The following is a 26,643-nucleotide window of genomic DNA, read 5'->3' as shown; positions in this document are numbered from 1 at the left end:
GCAGTATACTGTATATACCGCACATCCAGCGGGCTGACAGATTAATCTGTCATAGGGACATTTGTTTTGAGCCAGCTTGGCTTAGCACGGTATACTGTATGTACAGTATTACAACACATCCAGCCAGCTTGACCCAAACAAACTCAAGGTTCACATTTTATACCCTGCGTATAAGACGACTCCCAATTGTTGGGGTATATTTTTAAGTATACAGTAGAAAATACTGTATTTTGTGGTGAAATTTTTTGCAGAATAACAGTTTTATTTGTATTTTTTTTATTTGACTAAATTGCTGCTAACATTATTTTTTATTTCTATAAATGCCCCACTATCCAGAAATTATTGTGACTTTACCTAATGCCTTGCTCTATTTTAGTAAGTTAGCACAATGATTTTTAAGCTATCAGTAGCAATTAAATAAATTTAACATTTTAGCAGCAGAAGTTGCAATTATTACACATCTGTAAACATTTACAAACAAACACATATTTACAGCATGATTTTAATCAGTTATCTTTAGACTAGTAATTTTTACCAAGTTATACTTTGCTAAGTTGTTACTAAACATATCATTAATGCATATTACATTAGTTATGTATATAATATGTGTTTTGGCATTACAAGCGCTTTACCTTCCCAGGTTAGATTTGAATGAATTTTAATGAATAATAATAATTGCACTACTACAATTTGTACAACAGTCCGTGACTTCTTTCCATCATACATCCAGCATCATAGGTATGCACCCCAAAACCCAAATACACACGTATATGTATGTATACAGTATATGAGTTAAGGAGTGCGCTCTGTACAAGGTGCAGAGTTGAGAATGTGCTATGTGTAGAGTTGAGGAGTGTGCTATATACAGGGTGCAGATGTGAGGAGTGTGTTATGTACAGGGTGCAGAGTTAAGAACTGTGCTCTGTACAAGGTGCAGGGCTCAGGAGTACGCTATGTACTGGTTGCAGAGTTAAATTGCTAAACCCACAACAGTAAAATCAGTCTGTATATGCAGTAAAGCATGCTTGTTATACTCAATGTGAACCTAAAGGGGAAATCCTTTGCATTGTGTAAAAAGGCTGTTTGATCCTGTCTACCCTGATACTCCCCATAGTTAGAGCAGCAGTGGCACGTCTGCACATGCTCTGTTTGGTGTGTATCGCTAGAATTATACATTAAAAACAGCATCCTTAAAGTGTTACTAAACCAAAACCGTAAAATCAGTCTGTATATGAAGTAAAGCATGGTTGTTATACTCACTGTGGAACCTAAGGGGTTAATCCATTGTGAAAAAAGGCTGTTTGATCCTGTCTTCTCTGATCCTTCCTTTCTTCTACTGTCCCCAATCTATCTCCTGATGATACAGAGCTCCAGGAGTCATTCTGCACATGCTCAGTTTGCTGTGTATTGCTATTTTTTCTTTCTTTGGTAGGGTGCATGTGATCAGCACAGGGCCAATCAGCACTGTACAGAGTCAAGGGTTATGCAGCCTCATAGGACAGTCAGAGGAGAATCAAAACTCCTCCTACAAGATTAACCAGTGCTTTGCTGAACACTGATAGAAGTCACAAGACTGTTATATACTGCTAATGAGAAAAGGTATTCAGCAGTTTATATATACTGAAATAATTGCATTTTCATGTTGTGTGTACTGTGAAAGACCAGATATAGCGAATGCAGGGTCCTGGGAGACCAGATATAGTGAATGCAGGGTCTGGGGGGACCAAATATAGGGAATGCAGGGTCCAGGGAGACCAGATATAGCGAATGCAGGGTCTGGGGTTAAGAACCACTTTAAGGAGTGTGCTATTATTATACAGGATTTATATAGCGCCAACAGTTTGCTCAGCACTTTACAATATAATGGGAGACAATACAGTTCAATACAAGAGGGAAAGGAGGGCCCTGATCCTTGGAGCTTATGTGCAGGGGAAAAGGGCTAACGCCAGCGGTGGTGGAACTCTGAAATGCTGAAATAAGCCTGGGCACATGGGGTGATTAGGGTGTGCCCAGACACACCCAACACACCTTGTGTGCACGCCTATGTCCAGCAGTATTTGACATATCTTTCCTTGAATTTTTTTTTACACGTGTGTTACAGAATTGGAGAAGTTTGATATTTTAGTTACTTGGCTGTACCCTAAAGCAAATTTTCCCCATGATATATGTAAGATTACCACACTCACTGCATAGAAGGCTGGTACACAGCAGAAATCACTTTTACTTTTTAGACTTAAAGGAACAGTGCAGCATATAAAAAAAAAAATAACATACATACTCACCTATGTGGCAGCAGCATTGGTCTGATGCTGCAGCTATCCTCTGCCACTGGAAGGTCAAGGACTAAGTGATCACATGACTGCTGATTGTTCAGTTCTCGGTCTTCACTGAGCAGAGAATGGTGAATGTCAGTCTCTGGATCGCATCTCTGCCCCTCTCGCACTCACTGGAGAGTTGGGCTGTGAAGGGGGCACGAGTGGCTGGCTCAGGCTTTCAGAGAGGCTGAGCAAGATGTCTGTTCAGGCATCTGGGTAGATCCTGACATTAAAGTGGCTATGTGACGTTAGCGAACAGTGCACTCCTGTGACCCACAAGAGAAATATGGATGGAAAAGCTTTGGCCATACTTCTTTTAAGCTGGCCATAGATGGATTGAAATATGTCCGATTTAGCAGTCACCAGCCGAATTTTGATCAATGTGTGGCCACTCCCTCTCGACAGAAGTCAATTAACGACCAACTTTTATCGAATGGAATGCACAGAGATAAATGTGTGGCACTTTACTTTTTCTGATCACTGTACAGAATTTTTCAACATTGATGCACCCTTAGTGAACTTATTACATTTTAACCTACACTCACCAGCCACTGTATTAGGTACACCTGTTCAATTGCTTGGTAACACAATTTGCTAATCAGCCAATCACATGGCAGCAACTCAGTGCATTTAGGAATGTAGATGTGGGGAAGAAAACTTGCTGAAGTTCAAACCAAGTATCAGAATGGGGAAGAAAGGGGATTTAAGCGACATTGAACATGGCATGGTTGTTGGTGCCAGATGGCCTGGTCTGAGTTTTTCAAAAATTCCTAATCTGCTGGGATTTTCACACACAACCATCTCTAGGGTTTACATAGAATGGTCTGAAAAAGAGAAAATATCCAGAGAGCAGCATTTCTGTGGATAAAAATGCCTTGTTGATGTCAGAGGAGAATGGGCAGACGGGTTGTTGCGACATTCAGATGGCAGGGGCAGAATTTAGCATAAACAACATCATGGATCCATCCTGCCTTGTATCAATGGTTCAGGCTGGTGGTCGTGGTGTAATGGTGTGGGAGAAATTTTCTTGGCACTAGCAATGTGTACCTAATAAAGTGGACGGTGAGTAGCGGGATTGTTTGTTTGAGTTTGTCTGAGTGCTGCCCGCCTTTAGGAAGCTATGAGAGCCTTCCAGATCCTGGGAGGGAACTAGGTAAATGAGCAGCATCAATATGGATACAGCCCTAGCCGATTGGAGGGTAGGGTGGCCCCATTGCATGCTGGGTGTGGTATTTATGTTCTGTGAGCACATGGGTTTAGCGTCTTTCCCTGGAGAGGATTAAACCAAGCCAGGCTGGAGACTTGCTTGCCTCACTTGGCATTTGCTACCATGCTGGTTTCAGGTGGGCAACCTGAGGGCCTGGAGCTAGAAAGAATGACCTTGGTTCTACAGAAAGCTCACTGATGGTAGTTGTCTGTCAAAGATCTGTCGCTTGGAAGATTGGAAGGAGGCAACCAGTCTGTCCTTGGACTTGTGAGTACAAACACTGAGCGATCTTAAGGATCTTGTGTGCTTTGCTACCCCTCTGGTGCTTAATAGTCAGCGTGTGTCTGAGGAAAGGGGAAACTAGATAGTGTTCTGAAGAACTTGGCCAACCGTTGCTACTGCAAAAGACTTTGCTCAGTCTCCATTATTTTTGAACTGCCACAGTCTGCCATAACAGGCCTGTACCTGAGGATCTCAGCCCTTTAACTACTACTACTTCAAAAGGGACTTTGTTCATTCCTAAGCTACTGGTTACTACAATTTTAAAGAGAAGTCTGATATCTGCTTTCAGCCAGGACCTCAACAGTGCTCAATTAGCAGATCAGCTAGATGTCTTCAGTGTTAATAGTTCTAATTTTGGAGTATTCAACTAAATTCCCCATCCCTATCCCCAGTTCTACAATAAAACTCCAAATACATACAACCCCTAGACTGGTCATTGAAAACAATGAGCAAAAGAGTTTGTGTGCCTGGCTGTGGAAAATACTTTGTGCCTGACTGCGGGGCGATGGAGGAAACCTAGGCAAAAATACAAGCTGATCCTCCAGGGGGTAGCGCTGCACCAGCAAACAAACTCCACACTACTTATTTTCCATTTCCAAACCAATGTATCTGCATTAAACCATTTGGATCAGCAGAGACCAATGATTCCAGGATATCCTTACTGATGTATAAAAAAAAAAAAAGATTCAGGGTAGGGTTGGCTGCTTACTCTCTGGCTGATGCTAAAGGTTGTAGCCTTGTCATTATAAAAAGTGCCTTATGAACAAATTTTAAACAGAATATTTTTATTTTTGGAGAAGTTTGTGGCTACTAGGAATGAGCTTCAGGTTTGGACTGAACCCATGTTTGGTATGACTTTTACATGTTTGGAATTTGGCGGCCAGTTACCGGATGGGCCACAATAAGGGAAGGAGTTTAATTACCCTTCTTGGCCTGTGTGCATGCCCAGCATCCAGGTTTTAAGTTGAACATGCTTAGTCATGCAATAGGCCACAATTTGTCATGTGTTACACATCTCACATGGACCGGAGTGGACGAAGTGGACTCTAAAAGTATTGTAGCAGTTGATAGGTATAGAGTTCATTTTAGAGCTCAGGTTAGATTAGGTGTTAGGATTGGCATATGCGTTTAAGGTAAATTAAAGCTGAACTCTAGACAACAGCTTTACTGTTGTAATATATATATGGAAGCTGTTTGAAGTTCTAGCAAGCCGCTCCTAAGATTTACACCACCCAGCCAGTTCCATGTCCTAAATTTTCATTACTGAAATTGGAAGAAGGCATTTGATCTCCTCCCAACTTCACCTAGGATTGGACAGTAGGCATTTGATCTCCTCCCAACTCCACCTAGGATTGGACAGTAAAGAAGCTGCCTCACCATTATTGGGTCACCTATTTTTCCCTTGTTATATTGTTGGTGCATGTACATTGATTGGCTCACAGTACCTTTCCTCTTTGTCCCATTTTGATTTCTAATGTACATTAAATTACAAAAAGCTGATAATAAGATATTGGTTGCATTTTAAAGTATATTTTATAATGTATAATGAAAACTGTATTAAATTGTGTTTTTTAATATCAACCTGGATTTTAACTTGAAGGTTAAGAATCAGGCCTTTGCAAGGAAATGTTTTTTCACTTTTGGTGGCATTGATACCCTCAAGCTGAATATTACTGGTTACTACTACTCCTGGCACTGAATGGTATTATTCTGAAAAATACTGATCTACAAACAGCATAGAGTACCATCTAGGGTACAAATTGACTCATTCTCACTTTTGTACACACAGAGTGGGTGACAAACAGCATGGAGGTTTCATCAACATCAGACAATCAAGTATATGAGAAGGATTTTGACCCCAAAAAATACCTAGAAATCTTCTACACATTAGACCCTAAAGCTAAGGAAATGGATAAAGAGTCAGTTTTCCTGCTCACTTTTATGAAAAACGTATTTTCATCAGGTATGTAATACTGTTGATGCTAGTACAGCTTCCCAAGGTCTATTCAGGTCTGGATGTATATAAAGGTATTATTTTTAGTTTGAAATATCCTAATGAATGATTTAACTTAATCTTGCCTTTTCTGTTTTATTAAGTTTTTACATGTTACAAAACAATGATTAACCACAGAGGCAGCAAAAGACCTGGCATTAGCCAAGGACGTAATCACAATCAAAATGTCATTAATTTAAGGCCTAGTATGGTCACATCATCAATAACTGGTACATTCATTTATTGTTGCGGTGATTCGACTGCTAAGTCATTGTCACCCTGGTTAGTTTTAACGTAGAAATAGATATAGATCTTATTACAAGATAGGTAGAAAAAAAGTAAAGGAAGACGTACACGAGGGGTGGGAAAAGTTTTAAATGGAAAGGATTAAAGGGAAGCACCTTAGGACTGAGAGAGATCCCCTTGGATCCCTCAGATATCCAGGGATTAATGGAGTTATAGAGTGTTAAATAGTAAATCCTGTGAAAGATAGTGAGTTATCCACAGGTCCCAAGCTTTTCACCGAGTCCTGTAATATGGCTGCATTTTTCGGTTACTCAGATACTAAGTCATTTTGTTCTTGACTTGAGCTATGATAGGTTGAATGGACCACCAGGCATTCACCAATGTCTGCTTAGCTGCTGTAAAGATAAAAGTGAGTTATTTTCTTTGGTGTTTCTTCCAAGCTTCAACCCATAAATTGAAGAGGGCTTCATATGGTCTTTATGGGTCAATATATCCCTGTCTAGTACGGTGTGTGTGTGTGTATATATACAGTAAGTTGGTGGACATTAATCCAAAAACATTACATTTTCAAACAGTCTCATCATATGTGATTTAGGGTACTTAACTCGCTAAAGCCCCTGAAACAACTGATGTGTCATTACGGTATTTGGCCAAGTTTTCACAAAAAAAAAAAACCTGGAAGCTGATTGGTTTCTATGCAGAGCTGCAACAGATTTTGCATTCTCCAGTTTTAGTAAATCAACCCCAAATCAACATGACACCTTGCTAGTGTACATAAGAATATACCAATCAAGTAATACATATAAATCTTTTGAAAAATATATAAAATATTACATGAAAGCGTAATCCATGCATACAATATAATGTAATTTTTCAATTTTTCCTAAATATGTATACCCATTCTCTGGAGGTTTAAAACATTTTGAAATCACAGATAAACGAATCAACATGAATATATTTAGGTAAATTGACTATTCACAATAATTTAAAGAGATGCCAAATTTGACAAATTTTTTAAATTTTACTAATTGAATCACTAATTTTTAACATATGCTCTTTATTTAGTGTTAATTTAAGTTTTCTTTAGTTTTTTTGTAAATCTTCACATATGCCATTATTTGTTTTTTTTTTTCAGTATGCATTGGAGTGGATTTACTAAGACCAGTGACTGATCATTTGCAAAGTCACTCCCGGTTCACATATATGTGGCTGTGTGGGCCACATTTTGCACGGGCACGAGAGCCCATTCATTTGAATGGACTCCCGTGCCCATGACATGTAGGGAAGAAGTTCCTGCACTTCTTCTGAAAACGCATTCCCGCACAGGAACCTCAGTTCCCAATACGGTTGCGTTTTCCAGTGTGGGCGGCGTGCCATTAGAACTAATGGCACCCGCCCGCGGGTCCGCATTTCTCTGTGCGGGTGGTGCAGCTACACGGATTTTCGTGCGGATCCGCAGCGGCACCACCCGTACAGATGTGAACCTAGGGTAAATGTTGACTTGGCTTAACATCATAGGTAAATCATCCAGTAATGTGCAAGAAAAAAGTAATTAAAAACAAATTCCATTACACGTCTGGGTGTTCAAAGTGAACACGCCCCCACCTTATTGACTAAGCTAAGTGAACAGGGGAGGACTGACAACTCATGGGTCCCCTGGTCAATAGGGGACCATGGGGCCCGTGTTCTTGCCCGAACTAAAAAAAAAGCCTATGAAAAAGGTACCAGGGGCATCTCATGGGGCCCCCTACTGACACCGGGCCCTCAGGCAGTGTCCGAGTTTCGAAATGGTCTTTCCGCCCCTGTTAGAGGCTGTTGGCTTGTAGTTTTCAATGATCTACCACGGCACTGTGGAGCTCTGTGGTAGTTCATTGAAGCATCCTGTCAGTATATCTGCTTCACCATACATCCAGTACGGAAAGCAGATATTCTGACAAGTCTGCAGGAGACTTGTATGGAATCAGCAATCTAGTGATCACTCGTACAATGCTTTCCAGGCTCCTTTGGGCAAAAATAGTAAATGTACATTTTTTTATTTTTTTTTTACCTGCAAAAAAATGTGCATTTATTATTTTTGTCCAAAAGATGAACTTATCCTTTAAAAAATCAACAGGTATTTCAATGCATTAAAAAATATTTTAATGGTACATTTGAACAGACTAATAATACAATACGTTCTTCTTTAGGGTTTACACTCCTTTTAAAATTGTGAACATATTTGATTTCTCTTCTAGGTCGTGTGGAAGGCAAAAGTCTTATAGAGATTGGTGCTGGTCCCACCATATATTTTATTCTGTCTGCCTGTGAAAACTTCAAGCAGATATACCTTACAGATTATTTAGAAGGCAACCTGCAGGAAATAGAGAAATGGCTAAAAGGTGATGGGGAGGCCTATGATTGGTCCCGATATCTAAAATATGTCTGTGCCATTGAAAACCACAGGTATGTACTAAACATTTATTAATATACACTAGATATGGATGATTCTGGAGCTCCAAAAGAGTTGCTTATTTTTTGTCAATTTGCTTGAAAAAATAAAAAAAAGCATTTTGTTAAAAGCTTTTAAAATATTCCTTCCTTTAATTTTCATCATCAATCAAGTGCTATCCAATCTGATCAGCTGATATGATAAATTATATACAATGTGGTACTATTAATCACTGATATAATATCATACATTATATCAGGAATCTTTAGGCATACATAGACGAAGTTGTGATGATTTTATCTTGTTTGGGGAAAATTAATGAATTTGCTTTTATATTGTTTTTCATGTCATATTTTGTATTTAAGTTTTTAATAATTAAAATGTTCTGCAAATTGCCAGGAGGGAGGAACTATTTTGCCATTGTTGCATATTTTCCTTTTTTTGGATGTTTGTACACATTTGTAGTGAGGAACCGGTCTGATATGCATAAAGATGGGATTTCCCTAAATGGTAAATTTTGTATCCGCTGAGTTATTGTATACATTTGTTACCACAGGAGTATGGACGGAGAAGAATTCTGATCATACAAATAAACAGGATTTTACTGGCGTATTTGCAAAGTTCTTATTAGGTTTGGCAACATAGGTTGATACCTGAATTTTGGACAAGTGCTAAAGCTAGCCATAGGTAGATATCAAACTGTATTAAAGCAAAGATTTTTGGTGCACTGTTTGAGGAAAAGGAACTCTGAAATATATTTTTTAAAGTTTTTTTTTTAACAATTTTATTGCTTATACAAAATTAAAATCCATATCAAAGATACATTAAAAACAGCATCCTTAAAGTGTTACTAAACCCAAACAGTAAAATTAGTCTGTATATGCATGCTTGTTATACTCACTGTGGAACCAAAGGGGTTAATCCATTGTGTAAAAAGGCTGTTTTCTCTGATCCTTCCCTTCTACTGTCCCCAATCTATCCGCTGATAATACAGAGCTCCAGGAGTCATTCTGCACATGTTCAGTTTGGTGTGTATTGCTAGAGAGTTTTTTCTTTCTTTGGTAGGGTGCATGTGATCAGCACAGGGCCAATCAGCACTGTCCAGACAGAGTCAGGTGTTATGTAACCTCATAGGACAGTCAGAGCAGAATGAAAACTCCTCCTACAAACTTTAACCAGTGCTCGGCTGGACACTGATAGAAGTCACAAGACTGCTATATACTGCTCATGGGAAAAGGTATTTAGTAGTTTATATTTACAAAAATGATTTCATTTCCATGTTCTGTGTACTGTGGGAGACCAGATATAGTGAATGCAGGGTTCTGGGTTTAGTAACACTTTAAATGTATATTACTTAGTATACAGCATGCAAAAGTTGAGCTATAATTTTAATTATAATTTTTGTACTATATTTTTTTTAAAACCCTTATTTCTTGGGTGGTCAGATCTGACCATTCAGGACAGCACAACTGTGTAGTACAGAAGATAATTTTATTTGTCAGAGGTCTATATATATATATTGACAAATATGTGTATATATCACAAAAATACATAAGTATTCACTTACTATCAGATGGACATTTTCACACAGTGTTTGAGGGCCGCCATGTAATTGTCCACAAATACATAAAAATTGCTACAACTCATCATTAAATTCAATGTTGTTGCAACTGTGATTATTGTTACAGTAACATCATTTTAAATGTAATATCAATAAGCTTTAAGATGATAATTACTTACAAAGTGTTAATTCATAGATGTAAGTTTACGTATGTTGCCCTACATTTGACACAAGGACCACCTTAGGAGATAAAATAGATGGGAAAACAGCATATTCCCCCTAAAACAAAGGTGATATGCACTATATTGCCAAAAATATTAGTGGAAGACACCCCTCCAAATCATTGGATTCAGGTGTTCCAATCACCTCCATGGCCACAGGTGTATAAAATCCAGCCCCTAGGCATGCAGACTGGTTCTACAAACATTTGTGAAAGAATGGGTCACTCTCAGGCGCTCAGTGAATTCAAGCGTGGTCCCGTGATAGGTTGTCACCTGTGCAATAAGTCCATCCCTGACATTTCCTGGCTACTAAATATTCCACGGTCAACTATTAGTGGGATTATAACAAAGTGGAATTAACAGCAACTCAGCCACCAAGTGGTAGGCCACGTAAAATGACAGAGCGGGGTTAGCGCATGCTGAAGCACACAGTGCATAGAAGTCGCCAACTGTCTGCAGAGTCAATAGCTAAAGACCTCCAAATTTCATGTGGCCTTCAGATTAGCACAACAACAGTGTAAAGAGCTTCATGGAATGGGTTTCCATGGTCAAGCAGCTGCATCCAAGGCTTACTTCACCAAGTGCAATGCCAAGCATTGGATATAGTGGTGTAAAGCAAGCCACCACTGGACTCTAGAGCAGTGGAGACGTGTTCTCTGGGCTCACCAATCACACTTCTCTGTCTGGCAATCTGATGGACATGTCTGGGTGTGGTGGTTGCCAGGAGAATACACTTGGCACAATGCAGTCAGGCAAGTACCAAAGTTTGGTGGAGGGAGGATTATGGTGTGGGGTTGCTTTTCAGGGGTTTTGCTTGGCCCCTTAGTTCTTATGAAGGGAACTCTTAGGACAATTTTGGACAATTTCATGCTCCCAGCTTTGTGGGAACAGTTTGGGGATGGCCCCTTCCTGTTCCAACATGACTGCGCACCAATGCACAAAGCAAGGTCCATAAAGACATGGATGAGCGAGTGTGCAGGCCAGTCAAGTTTCTCCACCCCAAAGAGTCCTGACGTCAACTCCACAGAACACCTTTTAGATGAATAAGAGCGGAGACTGGGAGTCAAGCCTTCTCGTCCGACATCAGTGCCTGACCAAGAGGTGCACTTCTGGAAGATTGGTCAAACCTTCCCATAGACACACTCCTAAACCTTGTGGATAGCCTTCCCAGAAGAGTTGAAGTCGTTATAGCTGCAAAGGGCGGGGGCCAACTCAATATTGAACCCTACGGACTAAGACTGGGATGCCATTAAAGTTCATGTGCGTATAAAGGTAGGCATCCCAATACTTTTGGCCCTTCGCTCTTTGCCTTGCCCTCTATATCCCTTTTAAATTCCCTCACAGGTAGAGATGTGTGTTGCTGTTTCCATTACAATTTTTTTTGGATTCATTGAAATTTGTTACTATTATGATGTGATTAATTAGAATCTACAAATAAAGAAAATCTTGTCCGAACTATGATTCGTAACAAAACGAATCACACCTGTCTACTCATAGGTCTTCTCCCACCTCCAGGAGAAATGATCGTTCTTCCATATATTTTATCTCCTGAGCTGGTCCTTGTGTCAAATTAGGAGGACATACCTAATTTACTTCTATGAATGCATTGTTTAAAAGTACCAGAATTATTATCTTAAAGCTCATTGTTTTCTGCTGAAATGATATTGTTGTATTAGTATTGCATTTTAAATGATGGAGTTGTAACAAGATAATTTTATTTATGGAAAATGTACATGTTGGCCCTTGTACTTTTGTGATGTTATGTCAATAAAAGACATATACTTATGTAACCTTTATGTTGCTTCCAGATTGTTTAGACCTCTTATGAATAAATTCTCTTCTGTAATACATATTTGTCCTGCTCTGAAGAAGCAGATCTGACTGTCAAACATGTTTATAAAGTGTTTTAGATAATGTGTGGTACAAATATGAATTTAAAATTTGGTATATACAATAACGGTCTTAGAACTTTTGAAAAAAACATTTCAGGAGTCGCTTTTCCCAAAACCAAAATTGCTTTCATTTAAATATATTAAGTCACTTTACACCCTGGGGATGGCATGGTAAAATACATAACCTGTCTCCCCTCATTCGTTCCTATTGGTATTTAAATAGGTGGATGTTTCCCTGAAAACGATCGCCTAAGCGATCGGACCGGAAATGGGAGCGGGTACCTGTCAAATTTGGGCACCCGCTCCCCCACCCCCCAAAGGTGCCAATCCTTTATGGGGAGTGGGGGAGCAGTCCTTAAAGTGTAACTTCCCCTTTTGGGTGGAGTTCCACTTTAAGTGATTCCTGAGATCTCCTAGGATATCAGCATCATCTATCCCAGCAGTCCTCGGGAAGCCTAATAGTGAAATCTCACAGTATTTTGAGACCGGAAATGACGCAATCGGGAGGAGTTAGGATCAGGAGGAGAAATAGGATCTGCAAGGAGGAAGTACAGACACTGTGTTTTGGACACCGCTGGATTAATTGCTTGACAGGTTGCCATAACAAAGGGGCGGGAACTTTCGCCAATGCTACCATTGCTATGGCAACCTGTAATCAACACAGTGCGCCGCGCAATGTCATTACCCAAGAAGGCAGTGGAAGGCAGCAGGGGAGGGGGGCATTGTCTCCCACTGCTTGTAAAAGCAATTCTGAAGCTAATTAGCTACGAGGATTGCTTTGACATGAAAATTGATCGCCGGCTGAAAAAACTATACCAGGATGATGCCTGCAGCTGTATAACCATTCAAAGTCCAGTGATGTACCAGTACGTCACTGGTCCTTGTTGGGTATATATGCTATGTTCTTCTCTGCCAGAAAAAGTGTGTGGTATGCCCACCATTAGAATATACCACCCTGCATCCACCCGCTTCTAATGGTGGGCACACATTAGGTCATACGGTGCCACATGCACCAATTCCAAGATTGTACACATGTCTAAACAGTGGCACGCTTGAATAAAAATTATCCACGTATAAGTGGTACCCCATATGGAAAAAGGATGACACCAAGTCCCAAACTATCTTGCCACTGCTCCCAATGTAGTCTTGGCATCTGGGGGGCTCCACTTGACTATCTTTTCTCTCGTAAATCTGAAACTTATATGTATAGCCTGTTGCCCTCTCATAGGTCTTATACATCTTGACCCCATATCTGGCATGCTTGCTGGGGAGAAATTGTTTGAATGTAAGGCGGCCAGAAAAATTAATGAGGGACTCCTCAACACAGATTTTTGCTGGGGAGTATAGACATCTGCAAATTTTTGGTTAAGGTGATTTACGAGGGGCCGAATTTTGTGGATGTGGTCAAATTCAGGGTTACCCCGAGGACAAGAGTGTGTTGTTGCTGAAATGCATAAAACACATTATACTCTCATATCTATGCCTGGCAATGGCAGCAGAGAACACGGGCATATGATGAATCGGGTCTGTGGACCAATACAACCGCAATTCATTTTTTCAGTAATGCCCATGTTGAGGCTTAGGCCCAAAAAAGAATTAAATTTGGAAACCGTAATGGGTTTTCATGTGAATGGTCTGGCAAGGTTTGAATTTGGGTTGGCGGTGATAAATTGTTGTGCATATAAATGGTTTTGATCCACAAACAATGCATACAGATCTTCCATGAAAAACAGCTCCAAAAAATCAAGGGGAGTAGTTAAATTTGCTGTTTCCACCTGAATTCCGGGTTGGGCAGTGAGTGGGGGAAGTACAGGTGCTGCAGCATTTGTGGGCTGTCAACGGGATTTGCAAGCACATCCGGAAGGATATTAGGGGCTCTACGGGCCTGTGTGCAAATTCTTGGTGGCTGTGGGACAAAACATGTGCTTGCATGGCACCAGCTTGTACTACGCTTAGGGGACTCACCATGTCACCAAGTCATACTGCAGTGCTGGTATGTGAAAGACCAGGATGTACTACGCCGCTGGTGCTCGCCAGTTCACCAAAAGGTAGAGCGACACTAGTACTGGCACTCTGGTGCACATGAGTCATCAAAATTTACCAGCAAGTTCTAGCAGAGATTCTGCCAACACTGCGGTTTTGTGTGCAATGTATCAAGTGACAGTGACCTACTGATACTGCACTTGCTGGGGGAGAAGGGGGGTGGGTTAAGTGTAGGGGCTAAACGCAGGTGCTGGCAGGTGCGGGGCTGATCCTGCTAATGCTGTGTTTTTGGGGACACTATACTAATGTGAATGCTGGTATAGTGCTGATCTGATCAAAGATATTGATCCGTTCAGACAGTATACTAGCAATGGAGGTTTATTGTGTATGAGTGTGTTCCTGGCAATCAAGGGGTTAAATGTTATTACTGACGGGCAATCTGATGCTATCTGGGAGGGGCGTGAAAACCACGAGAGCGCGAATCACATGTATATACATGATTTTCCACACCTGTGCCGCCCTGTAGCTGTATTTCTGCTATAGGGCGGTCAGGGAGCAGTTAAAGAAGTGGTTTACGTTATGGTGCTGCGTTACTTTAACTGAAAACTGTGCAGTCATGCAACGCTGCACCCAAACAACATTTACTGCCTTTTTTCCCACAAATTGAGCTTTCTTTCAATGGTATTTGATTGCCTGTGCGCATTTTATTTTTTGTGCTATTAAAAAAAAAAAAAAAAAAAAACAGACAATTTTGAGAAAATAACACTATTTTGGACTTTTTGCTATTAAACATGTCCATTAAAAAAATTTAAAAATCAAATTTCATCATACATTTAGGCCAAAATGTATTCTGCTACATGTCTTTGCTAAAAATAAATCCCAATATGTGTAAATTAATTGGTTTATGTGAAAGTATAGCGTTTACAAATGGCGGTATAGATACTGGAATTGTGTTTTTTTTTTTTTTTTTTTTAAATACTAATAATGGCGGCAATCAGCAACTTATAGTGGGACTGCGGTGGGCATTATGACACAGGGGAAATAACTTGGTGTCACCGACATCCCCAGTGACACCAATACAGTGATCAGTGCTAAAACAAAATGCACTGACACTGTATTAATGGCACTGGGCAGGCATGGGTTAACATGAGGGACAATCAACGGGTTAACTGTGTGTAGGGAGTGTTTTACTAGGGGGGTGTGTGCTTTACTTTAAGCACACTGCTCTGGATGGCTCTGCTCAGCCATCCAGAGCAGTGTGCCCAAACTGACAGGGAGGAGGGCTGTTGGTAAACAATTCAGCACTCCTCCCTGTTAATGATCACCGGTAATCAGTGCATGCTGGTGGGTAATCACCGGCCGGGACCCGTGATTGACACCCAGGGCCACGATCAGAGGTGCGGGTAGGGCGCTCGCACGCGCCCCCTACCCGGAAATGCAGAATCACATTATAATATATATATATATATATACACAGTGGGGCAAAAAAGTATTTAGTCTGCCACCAATTGTGCAAGTTCTCCCACTTACAAAGATGAGAGAGGCCTGTAATTGGCATCATAGGTAGACCTAAACTATGAGAGACAAAATGAGAAAACCAATCCAGACAATCACATTGGCTGATCTGGAAAGAATTTATTTGCAAATTATGGTGGAAAATAAGTCTTTGGTGAATATGAAAAGTTCATGTCAATACTTTGTTATATATCCTTTGTTGGCAATGACAGAGGTCAGACGTTTCCTGTAAGTCTTCACAAGGTTGGCACACACTGTTGCTGGTATGTTGGCCCATCCTCCATGCAGATCTCCTCTAGAGCAGTGATGTTTTGGGGCTGTCGCTGGGCAACACGGACTTTCAACTCCCTCCAAAGGTTTTCTATGGGGTTGAGATCTGGAGACTGGCTAGGCCACTCCAGGACCTTGAAATGCTTCTTGCGAACCACTCCTTCATTGCCCAGGCGGTATGTTTGGGATCATTGTCATGTTGGAAGACCCAGCCATGTTTCATCTTCAATGCCCTTGCTGATGGAAGGAGGTTTGCACTCAAAATCTCACAATACATGGCCCCATTCATTCTGTCCTGTACATGGATCAGTCGTCCTGGTCCCTTTGCGGAGAAACAGCCCCAAAGCATGATGTTGCCACCCCCATGCTTCACAGTAGGTATGGTGTTCTTTGGATGCAACTCAGCATTCTCTCTCCTCCAAACACGACGAGTTGTGTTTCTACCAAACAGTTCTATATTGGTTTCATCTGACCATATGACATTCTCCCAATCCTCTTCTGGATCATCCAAATGCTCTCTACCAAACTTCAGACGGGCCCGGACATGTACTGGCTTAAGCAGGGGGACACGTCTGGCACTGCAGGATCTGAGTCCCTGGCGGCGTAGTGTGTTACTGATGGTAGCCTTTGTTATGTTGGTCCCAGCTCTCTGCAGGTCATTCACTAGGTCCCCCCATGTGGTCCTGGGATTTTTGCTCACCGTTCTTGTGATCATTTTGACCCCACGGGGTGAGATCTTGCGTGGAGCCCCAGATCGAGGGAGATTATCAGTGGTCTTGTATGTCTTCCATTTTCTAATTATTGCTCCCACAGTTGATTTGTTCACACCAAGCTGCTTGCCTATTGCAGATTCAGTCTTCCCAGCCTGGTGCAGGTCTTCAATTTTGTTTCTGGTGTCCTTTGACAGCTCTTTGGTCTTCACCATAGTGGAGTTTGGAGTGTGACTGTTTGAGGTTGTGGACAGGTGTCTTTTATACTGATAACAAGTTCAAACAGGTTCCATTGATACAGGTAATGAGTGCAGGAAAGAGGAGCCTCTTAAAGAAGAAGGTACAGGTCTGTGAGAGCCAGAAATCTTGCTTGTTTGTAGGTGACCAAATACTTATTTTCCACCATAATTTGCAAATAAATTCTTACCAAATCAGCCAATGTGATTGTCTGGATTTGTTTTCTCATTTTGTCTCTCATAGTTGAGGTCTCCCTATGATGCCAATTACAGGCCTCTCTCATCTTTTTATGTGGGAGAACTTGCACAATTGGTGGCTGACTAAGTACTTTTTTGCCCCACTGTGTGTGTATATATATATATATATATATATATATATAGTGTGATCCTGAGTAGAGGGGCCACCCTGTAGCAGTAAATCTACTGTGGGTGGTCGAAAAGCGGTTAAATCCTCTTTCTTCCCCATTCTGATGCTCAGTTTCAACTTCAGCAAGCCGTCTTCACCACATCTACATGCCTAAATGCATTACGTTGCTGCCATGTGATTGAACACAGATTGCTAATCAGCCAATCACATCCCTAACTACAACCAAGTTACCGTATATACAGCACACAGAATATGAAACCTATGGTGTTACACTAATAATTCACATTGCAAACATATATACATAACCTATGTATATGATAATGCAATAAAACCTAAATGAAACAGATGAACCTCTTACTGTGCTTCCCTTACCGATATTTCCCAGAAAATATGACGCACAATCTGTAATAAAATCTTGTGTTTCTGTAACAATAAGGTGATCTTGGAAAACTATTGCATGATCTGAATTTCAAAAGTCCAACAATCCAACATGTCTAAGTTTTCTTATAAATCTTCTTTGTGGTGTAATGAAAAAACTATATTTGCTCTTATAAACAATACTACTCCTTCATCACAGTGCGCTCCAATCAATTAGCTCCAAACCCTCCACCTTCTGCACACAAAAAGCTCACCAGAACGAAATGACCCTTTTGTTATGAGAAGGTTGGACAGAAGCTGTTCATAATTCTCATGGGCTTTGATGGTATGTGCCGACAGATCACAAAACAGAATGAACTTTACTTAACCACTTGAGTACCAGATTGTGTTTACCCCATTCATTGCCAGACCATTTTCCAGTTTTCAGTCTTGTGATAGTTCGACCAACAATTACTCAGTCATGCAGCCTTGTACTCAAATGTATTGTATCTTATTTTTTAAGACAGGCTTTTTTTTAATACTGTTGTTATTAAATACCACCAAAAGAAAATGCTGTTTCCTTTTACTTTTGTTTATGAAAACATATCAAATAAATTGCCAGAACAGTAGGAACACCCCTGAGCGTTTTTGGAAAGTGGATATTCCAAGGTGATCTCAGTTTTTGCTATGATTTTTGGAAATTAAGCAACATGCTGGTATTACGGTGGATAAACCATTCAGCTTGGTAATAGTGTACTAGACACAGCAAAGTCACAGAGAGAAAGGAAGAGTTGAAGGGCCCAATTATGTACAGGTAGGGCTTCCGTACAGTAGGTGTATGAAGGGGTTAATCTTCAGCTGTGCATGATAAAGGAGGCAGAGGCTTAATATACAGATCAGGTGAGAAAGGATGGAGATAAGAAGCTCTATTCACAGACACAATGTACAGTGCTGATTCGAGCCAAGTCACAGTGATCAGACAATACAGAGCCGCTCAGATCAGCTCTGTACACTGTGTCTGTGAACTGAGCTGTCTGATTCTGGTTCAGTTCACAGTCATCAATGGGCACGATGAAAGCTATAGGGTGATTCTGGAGTAACATTTATGAACCTATGGTGTTACCATAATCCACACTACTTTCTCATAATCGGTGTTGGGTTTCATACACATCTCTCTGTAAAGAACTGAGTTTCAATTGGGTCTCGTTGCTTTGGTAAAATAAAAACTTGAACATGGTCATTTTTTTCGAATACCTGTAGTCACTCTAATGTTCTCAATTCTAGGTCCACAGCGGAGGAGAAGGCAGAGAAGATACGCAGGAAAGTCTCACTCATGAGGTGTGATGTCACCAAATCCAATCCCCTAGAGCCAAATTCCCTTCCCCTGACAGACTGTGTGATCGTTGCCGGGTGTCTCATCTGTGCTTGCAAGAATGTTGAAGATTATAAAGCTGCCCTAAAGAACGTTGTATCTCTGATCAGACCCGGGGGCCATCTCATTATCACCGATTACTTAGGGGCTTCGTATTACCTGGTTGGCGAAGCAAAGTTTCCAGTTCTGTCACTTGATGAAAATATTGTGCGAGAGGCGGTAGCTGATAGTGGGTGTGAGATGCAGGAGTTTACAACATTTACTGACTTTGTTATTCCAGAAGATACTTTTAATTGTAAAAATTCTTTCTGTCTTCTAGCCTGCAAATATTGAAGCCATAGAGAGAAACAATAGAAAAAAAGGCAAAATTATCTTGAAAGCGGATTTAAACCTCAAAACAGAAATGTATTATATTGCAGTTCACAAATTCCTAGATGTGGTGTGGGTGCATTAGTTTTCTTTTCTAGACTTGTTTCCTTTGTGATCCAGCCAACATGCCTGTAATCAGGGCCATGGATAAGGGGGTACCACCGGTCCTCCTGTATGGGGCCCAGGCCAGTAGAGGGCCTGGGCAGCTGGGTGAATTGGATGTGGGCAGAGAGGGTGACCGGCACAGCAGGGGGGGCAATTACACCCAGCTGGCTTCTTCTCCTTTCCTGCCGGCTTTCAGCTGTAGTAGGGAGAGCCATACAGGGGATCTGTCCCACTAATTGCCCAACCCCCCCAAACACACATCACCCTCCCTGTGCACAATACATTTCCCCCTGCTGCCTAGGCCCCTCACCCTTGCAGTGCGGCTGGCTTCCCCCCTTTCCTTCCCACCAGCAGCTGCAAGCTGCAATAGGATCCTTCGGGATTGAGAGTGGGGGAAGGGTCCAGTAAATGTCATATTTGCAAGCCCCTTCCTTTCATGAATGAACACAATGAGTGATTTGTACCCATTGCTCACTATGTTCATTCATAACTGAAGCATAGTAAACTGTGTTTTTGTTTGGGGAAGGGGATCCTGTCAAGTTGGCTGAATGGGGCCCTGTGGTTTCTATCAGTAGCCATGTCTGTAATTTTTCAGCTTCCTTTACCAGACCAAGCTGTGCAGACAAAGTGTCAGTTAGAGGGTTGAGACAAACCAATTACCACTGACAGGGGTGCTTACAGTGGCCATCGTTTATTAATTTATGTAAAACCTTTACCCCCCCCTTCCCCCACCAAAAAAAAAGGTTTACTATAACTGTTAGCTGGAGATCAGCTGCAATTTGTTAGTCAAGTCCATCTAAATCTACTAGTCTCACACTACCCTCTCCCCAAACTGCTGTCCAAAGGTGTCTACTTTACTACTTCATCCATAATGCAGACACCCTAAGACAGGCATTGTGTTACTGGTTGGATCACCAGGTGAAATAAACAGAAAAAGGGATACAAAAAGAGAACTAATGCAGTCACCACGCTTAATGATTGGTAAGCTGCAATATATTACATTTTTGTTTTGGGGTTTAAAGTGGAAATTTAGCCAGAAAAATCCTGCTGGATCATTTCATGGTGGCCACTTTTGCAGGTATAGCTATGTAAAACAATCCTTCCCTCTCACCATACACATATATGAGGCCTCTCGGCATACATAAAGATAAACAGGACTGTGCCAAGAGTGCGCACTCTGTGCACTCCCGTCACAGTTTCCAGCAGCAAACAGACAGCTCTTGATCTCTACTTCTGATCGGGAGCGTTTCGATCATGTGACCGCTGTAACAGCCAATCACAGCTGTCACATGATCAGAAACACGGCCCTGCATCCCAGCATCTGAAACCCCTTACAGGGCAAAGAGGCACCAGCGCCAAGGGGATAAAAATAAGTGCCTATACTGTTTACAATCCAGTAATACACTGTCTTACCCTGCTCTGCACATGCTCAGTTGCCCTCTATTGTTTGGTACAGTGCCAAAAATGTAGATGCCGATCTGCTGACAGCCTACAAATTTACTGCTTCTCAGAGGCTCTGGGCTTTTTGGCTGCCTCCAGGAATGAAGAAACAGGAACAATGCTGGAGGCAATTTACAGCACACACCAGTTTTGGTAGCGTAATTATTAATGTGGAATGTATGTTCCTTGCTAAACAACATTATTTTTTATTGATTTGTTATGGATAAAGTTCCTCTTTAATACTGCTTTAACGCCAGATCATTCCAAATCTTCCTATAGCGATGTCTAATTGTAATTTTTAAATTAACATACATTAGTAGATGTAGCCATAGCCCTTGGAGCCACAGGAAATATACTGAATTCCCCTTGCCACTTCAGAGGCTACTCACTCTGTTTCCAGTCCCAGTAGCACACCACCAACCTCAGGCTCCAGCCTAGGTGTCTTTTAGGGTTTATTGCAGGCCTTGAATAAAATGCAGGGAGGAGGGTTTAGGGTGCAGAATACCCTAGGCATACAAATATTCCTAGAACAGCATCTTGAGAAACCTTGTCTCAGCAGTATTGGGCCTACAGTAGCAGCCTTTAAAATAATGCTGAAGCAGATATGACAGCCAGTAAATCTATGATCTTATGAGAACAGTCACTGTCCTTAAGCAGCAGCTTCTGACATCTCACCCTCAAGAAGTACTTCCATACCTGGAGCTACAGGCAAAAGGACCCCACCTCTCCAGCTGAACTTCAACAGGCAAGTTTCCTTTAGGCAAGTTTTCTTTAGGCCCTCAGCCCATAGCACATGCCAAGGTCTAGTACCAGTAGTTCTCTGGATCACTTACATGCCCCCTCCCAGGGGGGAAGCCCAGGGGAAGAGAGCTCTGACCAGACCCACTCAAACCAGGGGCAGACTGACAACTCATGGGGCCCCCGGGCAATAGGGGACCATGGGGCCCCTGTGTCCTTGCCCACACTTAAACCACACCCAAAAAGCCTATGAAAAAGGTAACAGGGGCATCTCATGGGGCCTCCTTCTGACCCCGGGCCCTCGGGCAGTGCCCGAGTTCCCAAATGGTCAGTCCGCCCCTGACCCAAACACATATCTTCTCCCCAGCCACACCTTCTTGGCCAGCCTCCCAGGGGCTAGCTAGGGTCCAATAAATTTTTATAACCTCTGTGACTGACCCTCCCACTCTATTGCTGGAAAATTTTTCCAGCAGTAGATCAGCAATCAGCCACCAAGTTTAGGGATAAACCTGAGAAGACCTATCAAGTATATTTCAGATCAACTAGTTACAGCAAAGCCACACAAAATTTAGCCAGTCCAGGGCAGGGAAAATTACAGGTAGTAAGCTGATTCAAGGTTTAGGGTTTAATTACTATGATCTTTAGGACTTTTTTTTAACACTTTCACACATCCCCTCCTCTGCATCTCAGCTTCACCCTGTCTCCAGTAACCTGTATATCAACCCCTTCCCATACCCTGTACATTAATGCATTAACACTGTCATCTCCATCCTCCTACAGTATGTTACCTATACATTAACTACTTCAGCATCTACTATACCTCTGTGTATGACCTATGCATTAATGATGTGCTGTATCTAGTGAACAAATTTGTTACCTAATATGGTGTTGTACCGCCTGTGGCATCCAAGACGGCCTGAATTCTCCTGGGAATTGACAAATATAAGTCTTGGTTGGTGGATAATGGAATCTGATATCACTCTCTATGCAAAATAATTCCAGTTCTCACAGAGAAAACAAGCCCAAGCCTTGTTCTCCAAAATTGACAATAGTGGCTCTATTATGTTGAGATCCAGCGACCCAGGGAAGGTGCGAGGCATCTTCTTCATGCTTGTCAAACCATGATTTGACAACACCTGCTGTGTGAATCGGAGCATTATCGTCTTGGTAAATGGCGTGGTCTTCAGGAAACAATATCTGCACCATGGAGTTGGCCAAAATTTTTATATAGTCACTGGCAGTGACTCTATCTTTTAAGGTGATGATGGAGCCTGCAACAATATATGGCTGGCCAAAGCATGATAGTGCCACCACCATACTTTACCATTGGTACAAGACAGTCCTGGTTGTAAGCTTGGGATGGTATTCGCCACATGTAAACGCGTCCGGTGGTTGGGAACAGTGTGAAGCTCGATTCATCTGACCATAAGACAGTCTTCCATATATCGATAGTCAACGATTTATGGGTGTTGCAGCACTCTCTCCTCTTGTGAGCATTAATATCGGTCACTAGTGGTTTGGCAATTGCAGCTCACCCTTGAATGTTCTTCCTATGGAGTTCCTTCTGCACAGTTTTTGTGGACACAGGCTTTGGATGAGATTGAGCTCTGCAGTCACTTTTGCAGCAGTTGTTTTCTTATTCTGGTTCACAGTCCTGTGCAATGTCTTTGTCTTTTGTGGTCAGTTGACCAGGTCAACTGCACTTATGCTTATCAGACAACATTTTCCACAGAAACTGTATATGCCATCATAGCCTTTCATACTGCACCCTGCAACATGGCAAATAAATTGGCAACTTCAATCACAGAGGCAACAGCTAAGTGGGCACAAACAATTTGCCCTTCCCAGGCTTCCCACAAGTTAGCTAGACGTCTCATCACAAAGTGGACGCAAAAGAATGTTACATCACTTCCACGTTAAACGCGAAGCATGCCGTCACTTTCACACCTGCAAGTTTCCATATTTTCCATATCTGTAGTGTTTATATATATATATATATATATATATATATATATATACACACTTATAAATAAGTGTAAAAAAGCATTTCAAATTGTATTAAAACATGGATAGTGTCAGTAGAGCAGTGAACGTGTCAGTACGGCAGAGACTGGTGTCAGTAAGGCAATGGACAGTGTTGGTAGTTTTTAACTTTTATTATTTTACTTTTGCATTGTTTTTTTATAGTTTTTTTAGGAGCCCCATGGTGAAATATCAGGGAGAATCTGTGCCGCACAGGGGGATTAGGGTGTGCCCAGGCACATCCGGCACACCCCTTGTGCACACCTATGGTGGGGAGGTTAATCGTACTGACATCAGTGCTGGAAGTCATTATTGCACCCACTGACACCTGTGCTGGGGATTATTATTGCATCCACTGGCACCAATGTCGGGAGTTATTATTATGGTCGCTGACACCAATGTTGAGTGTTATTTATGCCTCCACTGACACCACTGCTGGAGGTTACTAATGTGTCTACTGACATCAATGTTGGGGGTTATTCTTGTGTCCACTGATGCCAGTGCTGGTGGTTCTAATTGCATCCACTGCCACCAATGTTGGGATTATTATTGTGTCCACTGACATCAATGTTGGTGGTTATTTATGTGTCTACTGACACCAATGCTGAGGGTTATTTTTTGCATCCACTGACTCCAGTGCTGGGGGTTGTGACTGCATACACTGACACAAATGTGGATTAATAATGTATTCACTGAAACCAATGTTGGGAGCTATTCTTCCGTCCACTGGCACCAATCCTGGAGGTGATTATTGGGTCCACTGACACCAATGCTCGGGATTATTATTGCATCTACTAACACCAGTGTTTGTGGTTATTTTTGTTCTCGCTGACACCAATGTTGTGGGTGATTCTTGCATTCACTGACACCGATGCTAGAGGCTATTATTATTGCCACTGATACCAGAGCTGGGAGTTATTATTACAATAACACCAAATGTGCTACACAATACAAAATCATACAATAAGCAGTGTATATCTATTTGTGATTATAACATGTGGCAATTGTGAATAAATAATATTATAATAAAATCAACAAACAAAGTGAAGACTCAAGCCGTGTCTATATTTCTTATGTAATAAAGTCTCTAAACCAGCCGTGTTCTTTAAAAAACGTGCCAGAAAATAAAAATAAAATAAAGTAAAATATTTCCATTTCTTTCCAGTGCTGTTTAATCATGTTCCTTTCTTTGTCAGAACTTTGCTTGTGATGAACTACTCAATTGTATATTTAACTCTATCAACTATTTATACTTTACCTCTTGAGCATAGGCGTGCAAATTAGAGCAGGCTGGTAGGGGTCCCAGTGCATTACTATTCCCAGGGGCCCATAATGCTGTTAAGATGGCCCTGCTCTCACCTTAAGGAAATCCAAGATGGATCTCATTTGTATATGTATATACCATACCAGGCTGATCCTCCTGGAAACTGGAAATCACAGAAATAGACTTGGCTAATCCAGTGATCTCCACTTGCTTCAAGGTTCTGTGCTGAGCTGCTGCACATTACTATTCCACCTCATCCAATCAGAGAATGCTTTCCATTCAGTCAGAAAATGCTAAGCATTCTCTGAATGGTGTCCATGCCAAGCAATTGACCTCCTGTGCTCAGAATGCAGCAGTCTGGCTGTTCAGCATGGGACCCAGAAACAAGTGGAGATCATGGAAATAGTGATGTCTATTTCAGTCATTTCTAACTTCCAGGGGCATTTACCCCCTTCCGGTCCAGGAAAATTTTCAGCTTTCAACACTATCACACTTCGAGTGACAAATACTCAGTCATGCAACACTGTACCCCCATGAAATTTTTAAATTTTCTGAGACAGATGGAGCTTTTTTTTGGTGGTATTTGATGACCACTGGGTTTTTTATTTTTTTGCTATATAAATGAAAAAATACCGAAAATGTGGAAAAACAAATCATTTTTGCTTACTTTTTGTTTTAAAATTTTGCAAATAAATAATTTTTCTTCATAAACTTAGGCCAAAATGTATTCTGCTATATTTTTGGAGTAAAAATAACCCAAAGCAGTGCATATTATTTAGTCTGTGTGAAAGCTATAGCGTCTCCAAACTATGGCATATATACGGGTGAAACTCGAAAAATTAGAATATCGTGCAAAAGTTCATTTATTTCAGTAATGCAACTTAAAAGGTGAAACTAATATATGAGATAGACTCATTACATGCAAAGCAATATAGTTTAAGCTGTGATTTGTCATAATTGTGATGATTATGGATTACAGCTTATGAAAACCCCAAATCCCCAACTCAGAAAATGAGAATATTGTAAAAAGGTGCAATATTCTCGGCTCAAAGTGTCCCACTCTAATCAGCTAATTAAGCCATAACACCTGCAAAGGGTTCCTGAGCCTTTAAATGGTCTCTCAGTCTGGTTCAGTAGGAATCACAATCATGGGAAAGACTACTGATCTGACAGTTGTGCAGAAAACTATCATTGACACCCTCCATAAGGAGGGAAAGCCTCAAAAGGTAATTGCAAAAGAAGTTGGATGTTCCCAAAGTGCTGTATCAAAGCACATTAATAGAAAGTTATGTGGAAGGGAAAAGTGTGGAAGAAAAAGGTGCACAAGCAGCAGGGATGACTGCAGCCTGGAGAGGACTGTCAGGAAAAGGCCATTCAAAAGTGTTGGGGACTTTCACAAGGAGTGGACTGAGGCTGGAGTCAGTGGATCAAGAGCCACCACACACAGACGGATCCTGGACATGGGCTTCAAATGTTGTATTCCTCTTGTCAAGCCGCTCCTGAACAACAAACAACGTCAGAAGCGTCTTACCTGGGCTAAAGAAAAACAGACCTGGTCTGTTGCTCAGTGGTCCAAAGTCCTCTTTTCTGATGAGAGCAACTTTTGCATCTCATTTGGAAGGAATAATGGAGGAAGAATGGAGAGGCATGGAGGAAGAATGGAGTATGGAGGAAGAATGGAGAGGCAGACGCTGCAAGATGCTTGAAGTCCAGTGTGAAGTTTCCACAGTCTGTGTTGATTTGGGGAGCC

At 41.4% G+C, this 26,643-nt stretch overlaps 1 protein-coding gene across 1 annotated transcript in view; it reads left to right on the top strand.

The window, feature by feature from the left end:
• The window catches only part of LOC149466005 (indolethylamine N-methyltransferase-like), a 36,818-nt gene extending 12,025 nt beyond the window's left edge, over positions 1-24,793 (top strand). Inside the window, exons 2-4 of the mRNA XM_089673088.1 lie at positions 5,594-5,767; positions 8,278-8,485; positions 18,868-24,793. Coding sequence (XP_089529214.1) covers positions 5,611-5,767; positions 8,278-8,485; positions 18,868-19,288 — 786 coding nt within the window. The 5' untranslated portion in view covers positions 5,594-5,610 and the 3' untranslated portion in view covers positions 19,289-24,793. The remainder of the gene's footprint in view (positions 1-5,593; positions 5,768-8,277; positions 8,486-18,867) is intronic.
• The last annotated feature ends 1,850 nt before the right edge of the window (positions 24,794-26,643 follow it).

This window comes from Staurois parvus, unplaced genomic scaffold (genome assembly GCF_062004578.1).
Source record: "Staurois parvus isolate SC_StPar_1 unplaced genomic scaffold, SC_StPar_1.0 ptg000135l, whole genome shotgun sequence".
Lineage (NCBI taxonomy): Eukaryota > Metazoa > Chordata > Amphibia > Anura > Ranidae > Staurois > Staurois parvus.
Note: the sequence above shows the minus strand (reverse complement) of the source record. Positions and strands in the feature narration are given on the sequence as shown.